Below are 8,912 nucleotides of genomic sequence, written 5' to 3'. Positions count from 1 at the left end.
GCTCTTGTAGACCAGGCTGGTCTCGAACTCACAGAGATCCGCCTGCCTCTGCCTCCCCAGTGCTGGGATTAAAGGCGTGCGCCACCACCGCCCGGCTCCCTTCACTTCTTGAGGAAAGCATTATTCTACCAGGTGGGCAGGATGATCCCAGGCAACAGCTATTTTATAAAGAAAACCACTGGTGACCTTAAAAGAACTCTCTCGAAAGATCTTCGCCTTGTAACTCTCCTACCTGCCTGAGGGGCCATAAATGCAGATTTTCTTTGTTTAAATTGTTCAGAGTGTAACCTGGGGCTGAGATCCAAAGAGATTCAAGAGGGACAGTATACAGAAGCTCCAGTTGTCTGTAAGTTAGTGAAATCTTCTATTCAAGGCCAGCTCCTCCTGGGGAAGCTGTCAGAGCCGGATAAACACCCTCAGTTTAGAACCTTTACCCCCAAAGTGTGTAGAGCGATTCTTCACTGCGAAGGCCTCTTACTCCTCTAACAATACACTTCGGAACACAGTAGATCAGAGCAGAAAGGTTGGCTGCTCAATGGGCCTGCCATGTGGGAAGTGTGGCTTAATATAGGCTTTCGTGCTAATCAGCATAGCCCCAGCTTTCCTGGGTTAGATACTGGGGAAGCTCGGGTTTCCTTTCAAGTTCTTGTCTCATTAATAAACAATTTTAAAACAGACTTGGGAAGAAGGTCTAGGATAATTGTATTAAACTTTTATGTGACATCAAGCCTTCTGTAACAAATATTCAAGGATTCAGGGAAAACGTCCCTTCTTTTTCTCCTGAATTTTCAGTAACAGACAGCTGTGTATTAGTGGAATTAGAGCAAAAAGGTGTTGGGATGAACTAATGGGAAACCTCAGCCCGGACTTTCTGTTCATAATCTTCTCTGCTATTCCATATGGCGTTTCCTTCCCCAGTGTAAACTGCTTTTTGGGTGGGCTACTCAGTCTAGGGGTTGTAACCCACCCTGCAGTTCAGTTATTCCAGGGTCCCGGAGAGACACTATCTGGAAGAGAATGGGCTAGGAGACAAGAAGGAGGCTAAGCGAGATTCTTGTCAAAGCCTCCGTTTATTAGAGATGGGGTACAGCTTATATAGGGTAAGGAGTTGGGGGGTGGGCACAGGGGCCTGGGCTCTTGCCGCATGGTTCACGTTGGTCATGTGGTTCACGTTGGTCACGTAGCCAGGAGGTTACCTTCGGTCAGGTCACTGTAGGCCAGGAAGTCAAGAGTTGACACACCTAGTTCTCTAGATAGTTTGGAATGTGGGCTGGGTTCCGCTAACAGATAGCTCTCCATTAACAGCCAATTTGGGTGTGGGGTAGGCTCTGTCAATAGAACGATTCCTAACACAATTAGGGGTGTGGGGTTCTCTGTAGACTCCCCAGGGTGATGGTTCCTGCAATGATTTTAGGAGGAAATTGGCTCCTGATACCCCAGGTGTAAGACTGCTGTGAGCCACAATATTATACAGTAGAAGTGCAGCTGACAGATCACTAGACAGACTCAGAGAAGCAGTGAGAAGCCCGATTTGCAGAGCTTCCGGAAACCTGCCTTTTGAATAGTCACTGTCGACTCTGTAGAAGTCTTGTGAGGCCAAGGCTTTTCTCCCTCCCATGATAGGATTCATCCCGAAATATCCCAGTAGTGTATAAACCATTCCTTAATTATGATTTTCCCTGTACCAGCAATGGGATGATCTTTTCCCATACTGCTTCTGAAAATGGTCTGTCAGTTACTCCAGTCCTTAGCCAAAGCTGGTTGCTTCAACATTGCAAATGAGACTTTGGCTGATTGTTAAGGCAGCCAGTTATCCCTGTCATTTACTTTACATTTTTTAAGCTGTTTGACTGCAATTCCTGCCTACTCAAGTAATAATATCTCCCTTCTCAGGCCTTCGATGGGGTTGAAGAATAATAGTTGTAGTTATAGTTTTCCTTAGTTATGATAAAAGATAAAAATAGATACAAATGTTGTAAATGTAATTCTTTCTTGATACCTGTTTTGTTATATGTAATTTTACTATGTTAAAGTTAAAACCTTCCTTTCTTATTTAAATATAAAGGGGGAAATGGTGTGGGAAGTCTTTCAGTATATGTGTTCCTTTTATTGGTTAATAAAGAAGCTGTTTTTGGCCAATGACTTAACAGAACATAGGCAGGCTGGAAGAGATATATCGAGAGAGTAGGTGCAGTCAGAGAGTTGCCATGGAGCAGCCAGAGGAGAAAGACATTAGCTGCCAGTTAGAACCTTGCTGGTAGGCCACAAGGCTCATGGCAAACTATAAAATAATAAAAACGGGTTAACCAAAAATATAAAAGCTAGCTAGCTAGTAATACACTTAAGTGATTGGCCAGGCAGTGATTTAAATAATATAGTTTCTGCGTGGTTATTTCATGGTCTGGATAGCCAGGAATGAGCAAGCAGTCGGCTACTACTGACAAGTGGCCTCTTATACTACAGGACGGGGCTGTTAGAACAGTATTTCTAGTTTAAGTTTGGTAGAAAGGCAGTCTTGTTTCTGTCATATAAGGTGTTCTCACTTCTTTGCTTGCCTTAGGGTAGAAAAGGATCAGAAGACCCCCTGTGTGGGGGCAAGAGGTTAGCAATAGACCGATTCTAAAACTCCATTTCCTTCATGTCCTTAGCATGTGAAAGTCCCATAGTTTGGTGAATTCCAAGATCATTAAAAACCTAATTTGGGGGCTAGAATAAACCATTTCTTTTATTCATTGGACATTAGCTGTTTCTTTTGTGGACAGATGAAAAATGTTTTGTCAAAAATCACCCATACTACTCCATACTGAGACCAGTTCTGAGAAGTCTATCCTCCTTATTGACCATTCTAGTCCTTAAGGATTGGCTGCCCACTGGATTTTCTCTTCTACAGGTTGACCGATATTGTAATCAGCCAAGCATGTATATTAGTTAGGGCATTCTAGAGAACAGAATTTATAAACTACATACATTTCGAAGCCATTCTAGTAAATCCCTCTCCCTATAAAAAAAAAGCTAATGGGCTGTTTGGAAGTCCACGTGTGACTCAGTTTCCATCTGGAGTCAATTCTGACTTTAAGACGTCATTTGAATTCAAGCTTGCCTGCTCTGCCAGCATCCTTGAGTGCCGTGACAAAGTTCTGATTAAGACCTTGGGAAACAGCATTTTGCCCATGAGACGAAAAGACATTATCTATTAAGATGTAGAAAAAAAAAAAAAGAAAATTGCTTGCTGTTAGCAGAATTCACATGAGCTATATGAACCTGTTTGAGCTTCCTTCCAAGGACAGCACAAGGAGGTGGTTACCTGACCATTGCTCTTTGTTCTGCCGTCTGCCATTGATCTGTATAAAAGCAAGTTCTGAAATAAACTCTGGGCTGTGAGGCTGTTTTCGCATGACCAAAGAGACCTCCTAATTCTATCCTGTGTTTTCTGTCTCAATTTCTTTCATCTGACATTTCCTTAGCTTTAACATACCTCCAATCCAGGAACCCTAGATGATCTGTGGGAGTAGGCTCTTACAGGGCTGTGTTCCAGCTAGCCCAAAAATGGCTGTCTATGAACAGAAGGTCTAAGAATCTAATAGTTGTTCAGTCCATGAAGGCTGAATATTTCAGCTGGTCTTCTGTACTTCTGGGAATCCCAAAGAAGTAGACTCCAACAACAGTGAAGAAATGAACTTACTAATGAGAGTGAAAAGCAAGCTTCCTTTCCCCATGTCTTTTATATATAAAGGCTGCCAACTGAAGGTGTGGCCAATAGTAATAATGCATCTTTCCACCTCAAAAGATCTGGATTAAAGGTGTATCTTCCCATCTCAAACGTAGACAGAAGTGGGTCTTCCCACTTCAAATAATATAATTAACAAAAAAATTCCTCACAGGTGTGCCCAGCTATTTGGGTTTTAGTTAATTGAGGATGTAGTCAAGTTGGCAACCAAGAATAGCCATCACAACATGCAAAGACCCTCCCGTTCTGAGCACTTCCAGCCCAGGTTGTAAGAAAGTCATACTTGCAAGGGAGCAGGAGATACAGAGAACAGTGAACTGTAGATACAGTTGATTGAATTCTTACAGAACGCTGACCCTTTAAGTATTTACATTCAGTGAACTTCAACTATCCTTGGGGAAATAAGAGTAACATAGTCCACATTTCTGAAAAGGGCACATTTAGAAGATACAAGCAAGTACCTACCTGTCAAGGACCCTCAAACCTTCCTTTGATTTACCTAAAAGACTGCTTTTTAGGACAAGGGGCAAAAATACTTATAGAAAGGCTAGAGCCTCTCCATGGCTGGCAAGATGTCTGAGAGGTTAAGAAAACTCAGTTTTTTGTTCCCAGTGTTGGTGAATAGTCTCAGGTCACGAGGAATTGAGTCAGGTTGTACCAGCCACAAAGAACTGATTGGCCCTGGCCAGATCCTTCTGGTCCATCTGTAGAAACAATAGCCCTGGGAATAGAAAACAACCCACCTCACTCCCAGTTAAACCACACCAGACACACACACACACACACACACACACACACACACACACACACACACTGTAAACTTCCTGGGAGCTATTCATGTGTACATGTATGTATATACCTGTCTCCCCAGCCTCTCTAACTGCAATCAGTCTTCCACCAGAAAGGCTGAGGCTGCACTGTTCCCATACTGCATCTCAGCCTTTGGGGGGGTTTGTGATCTGTCTACCTCTCCATTTCATTTTTTTTTTCTTCACATACCACCCACATGGCAGCTCACAACTGTCTGTACCTACTGTTCCAGGGGATCTGATGGCATTTTCTGGCCTAGCTGGGCAAAAAACATGCATGTGACATACAGGCACATATGCAGCCGAAATACCCACACACCTAAAAAATAAAATAATAAAAAGAAATAATTTTAAATAGGCCATAGCCTGTCATCTTTCAATATTTTGACTTCTTGTTAACAAAGCCTTTTCTTTCTTGGTTCTTCTGTCTCTTGGGTTACAGTAACCAACCAAGCCTTGTGAGGTAACAATAGCTCACATCTTTTGCCCCATCATTTTTCCTCGTCATCGCCCATATAAACTCTTTATAATGTACATTAATATCTTCTAGTTTTTTAAAAAAAAACAAACAAACTTTCCAGCGTTCTTGGAGATGTTAAAGGTTTTAAAAGGTTCCCCAATAACAAAAGTATCTGCTTTCCATGTGTCCTTTCTGTCTGAACTAAATTTATATAATGCAATGATATGACTCAGGATAGGAGGTGCTAACTAGAAAAAAAATCAGGCAAATATAAAGTTTGGGTTGCTGACTGAATGGAAAACAGTGATATAATATCTTGAAATTATCTCTTACTTTCTAATAGCCTGGAATATTTTTTTGTGCCTCACAGCCAGAGTTAGTAAGTCACTTTTGAGAGTGTTAGACTAGCCTGTTTGTTTAACATGTGTTTAATAGAACAATGTAACATTCAACCTTGTCTCGGATTTCCCATGGAACCAATTTTCCCCACCTAAACTACTGCATTGCTGTAGTCTGCAGTTACATCCTCTTCCACACTCCTGACCTAGATAATGTGTGCGTAACATTTGCTGAAAACATCAACTCCAGAAGTTGAAAGCTACTTTCTAAAATCTACCATACAAGTTGAAAGTGACATTTATGGATGTTAGTTTATAAGGAATAATGTTTGTTGTCTGGTTCACTTATGAGCAGGTGTAGCCAGTGACATCATCCTCGTAAAACTCTGTTAAAGATTTCTGCAAATCTCAATCTTCCTAATACTGTGACCCTTTAATACAGTTCCTCGCATTAAGGTGACCCTTCAACCATAAAATTATTTCATTGCTCCTTCTAAACTGTAACTTTGCCATGGTTATAAATCATAATGTAAATATTTGATATGCAGGATATCCAATGCACTAGGGGCCATGTGATGCTTTCTATGCTGTCCAAAAAATACAGAGTGAAGCCTTTGTTAGAAACAGAGGCCATCCACACATAGAGTTCATACAACAGACAGACACACAGATACAGAGACAAGACAGCCTTCAGCTAGGCAGTTCAGACTCAGACTCATTCACCCTGACAGATGTTAAGTCAGAACAGACACTTGACTCAGGGAGCATGAAGCAGAGAGGGAACTCAGATTTGGACTTGATCTTGGTTAAGTGACTCCTAAGGAAAATGATTTTATTTCTTCCCTTAATGTGTCACCCGTGTACTACTGGTGACTCAGAATCAATCACTAATGGGTTTAACCTGCACAATATTCTACCTAGGTTTTTCTCTAAGCTGTTACACACCTAGAAAGTACAGCCCCAAGTAGGGTGGGGCAATAGGATGACCTGCAATGACGTTAGTAGCCCCACCCCACTCCACCCCAATTCCATGATGGAAGTACCATTCAGACCCTAAAGCTCAGCATCCTGCCAAGATGGAAACCAAGACCTAATCCATCAAAGTCCCTAGTTCTGGGAAAGTCTCTAGATACATTTATTATCCTTGTTTTTTGACTTCTATAGTTCTGCATCTGGCTAACTGTTCTTGTGAACAGAAATAAGCCAACCCAGGATATATTTTTATAATTAAAAGCTCACCCTGAAAAAGGCTTGATGCTACACTGGGATCCTGAATACCGATTATAGTTGCTGGCTGGCTAATAAAGACTTTCAATTTTTTTCCCCCCACAATACAGGGTTTCTCTGTAGCTTTGGAGCCTGTCCTGAAACAAGCTCTTGTAGACCAGGCTGGCCTTGAACTCACAGAAATCCGCCTGCCTCTGCCTCCCGAGTGCTGGGATTAAAGGTGTGTGCCACCACTGCCTGGAAAGACTTTCCATATGCTTAAACCTGTGTCAGAATAATCTTTTCTTGTGGGTACACCATAACAAAGCTTTCTAAATTGTGGTCTTATATCTTATTTAGGACTTTTAATAATCTGTAGAGCTCAGATACCCTCTCCTTCTAGTGGCCATGAATGTAAAGATTTCCCCCTTGTGCTGTGGGTGGGCTTCGTTTGCTGTGATGTTGAAGGACCCCATCACCTGACACCCATCTCAGGTCATCGCTCTCCCAAGCCTGGAAAGAATGTCTAAAACAGTGATCTGAATGCTTTATGATGAAAGCGTAATAAAATCTCAGCACTTTCCCTTGATACCTGAGTCAGCTGAGAAGTTATTAAGACCGAAAAGCTGTGAGCCTCTGAACTTGATGCCGGACATCCAGGGGAAGTAAGAGTGGTCTAGGAAATGCACTTGCAAATGTCACATGACAGGAAGTCAAGCTTGTTAAAGGACGTGTGTCTATTTTTGAGTCTCTTTCCCTGCTTGACTTTCCGCAGAACTAAACTCCAATACAGCTGTTGACATCAGTAGTTACACGGAAATTTATGGACTTAAAATATAGATCAACAAATTAGGAAAATTAGACAAATTGAAAAATATCCACAAAACAAAATCCAAAGAATACATCTAAAATGACTTCTAGGGGGCTCGGTCATGGCTGGGACTGTGAAGAAATAAAAGACAGACTCATGGACAGAAAGCTGAGATTGGTGTCTAGGCTGTAGAAAACAGCACCCACAAGATCAGTGAGTTTCTTATATAGAGTTGAACAGGAGGCAGGATTGTTGCATACAGCTGGGCAAGGAGATAGAGTTATTGCACACAGATAAAGGGGAGGCAGAGTTCATGGCATACAGCTCCATCAAGGCAACAGGTTTTGCTAAACTCTGTAGGAGCGGTCTCTGTAGGCGGGCAGACTCTGAGCCATGACCCTGGGGCTGGGGAATTATGGTAGTAATTTTCTGCATACACTGTCAAGATCCTCTCACAAGAGGTTTTGCCATGCTTTGAGCCTCATTCCGGTGTGGGAGGCTGTGCCATTTCTTCATGGGGCTGGGATTCTAGGGTCCTTGACAGGGCCATTCCCAAGTCAACACACATTCACTCAGGACTCCACTCATTCTGGGCTTCCTGGACTCCCTGCACCACACAGCATCCTCAGAAACAGGGGCAGAGTGTTATTCAGTATTTGCTAGGTAAGTTTATTCGCAAATTCTTTATAACATTAACTTACTACTCTTAGTTTCTCCCACATTGATGGAAACATTCTTTTTCATATATTTAATATTCCATACATATATGATAGAGAAAAATTTGGTAAATGCCAGTCTAAATTTTGCCCTTTGCAGTGCAAACTGAGGGTATTTTGGAAACAAATTTATGGATATGCTTAATCTGAGTTTCCATTAAATTACCAAAGACAAACTAGTCACCCAGAAGCAACCGTATTAGCATGAGTATCCTGAAAACACCAAATCCAGATGAGGGGTATAACTTACCTTCCACTAGTCTGCTGGTTGCCTTACTCCACCGAGAAGAAATATAAAGTTACAGATCTCTTTCTTCATGTAATAAATGTATACACTTTTGTTAGTCTATCAGTTTATCTCACTGACTTAATAATCATGGAAAATTGAGAATAGGTATCATGAGCATTATATCGGTAAATTGCCATATGATGTTTGAGTTCACTGAAAAGCTACCTCCCAACCAGTTCAGACCCAAGTGTGCTCAAAGTCTCTTTAAACCTTTAATCCCAGCATTTGGGAGTCAGGGGCTATCAGGTCTCTGAATTCAAGGTCAGTCTGGTCAACTGGGGAGAGAGTTCTGGGGCAGCCAGGCTACATCCCCTCTTCACCCTGCCCATAAAAAAGCATCCGTCTCTTACAAGGCCCCAGAATTATCTGGCTTGCCTAAAGCTGTTGCTAGGAAAAAATAGGAAACAAGCCAAGCACAAAACCATTGTGTCAGCCGGGCAGTGGTGGGGCACGCCTTTAATCCCAGCACTTGGGACCCAAAGGCAGGCGGATCTCTGTGAGTTCGAGACTAGCCTGGTCTACAGAGCTAGTTCCAGGACAGGCTCCAAAGCCACAG

The 8,912-nt window shown here is 42.2% G+C and overlaps 2 protein-coding genes across 2 annotated transcripts in view; both read right to left on the bottom strand.

Annotated features, from left to right (window-relative positions):
- LOC102002731 (histone H3.1) overlaps positions 1-8,912 on the bottom strand; it is a 69,201-nt gene that overhangs the window by 51,302 nt on the left and 8,987 nt on the right. The window lies entirely within an intron of this gene.
- Positions 1-8,912, bottom strand: part of LOC101990310 (histone H4-like) — a 16,427-nt gene that overhangs the window by 4,227 nt on the left and 3,288 nt on the right. The window contains exon 2 of the mRNA XM_026777426.1: positions 3,305-3,341. Coding sequence (XP_026633227.1) covers positions 3,305-3,341 — 37 coding nt within the window. The remainder of the gene's footprint in view (positions 1-3,304; positions 3,342-8,912) is intronic.

This window comes from Microtus ochrogaster, unplaced genomic scaffold, assembly GCF_000317375.1.
Source record: "Microtus ochrogaster isolate Prairie Vole_2 unplaced genomic scaffold, MicOch1.0 UNK66, whole genome shotgun sequence".
Lineage (NCBI taxonomy): Eukaryota > Metazoa > Chordata > Mammalia > Rodentia > Cricetidae > Microtus > Microtus ochrogaster.
Note: the sequence above shows the minus strand (reverse complement) of the source record. Positions and strands in the feature narration are given on the sequence as shown.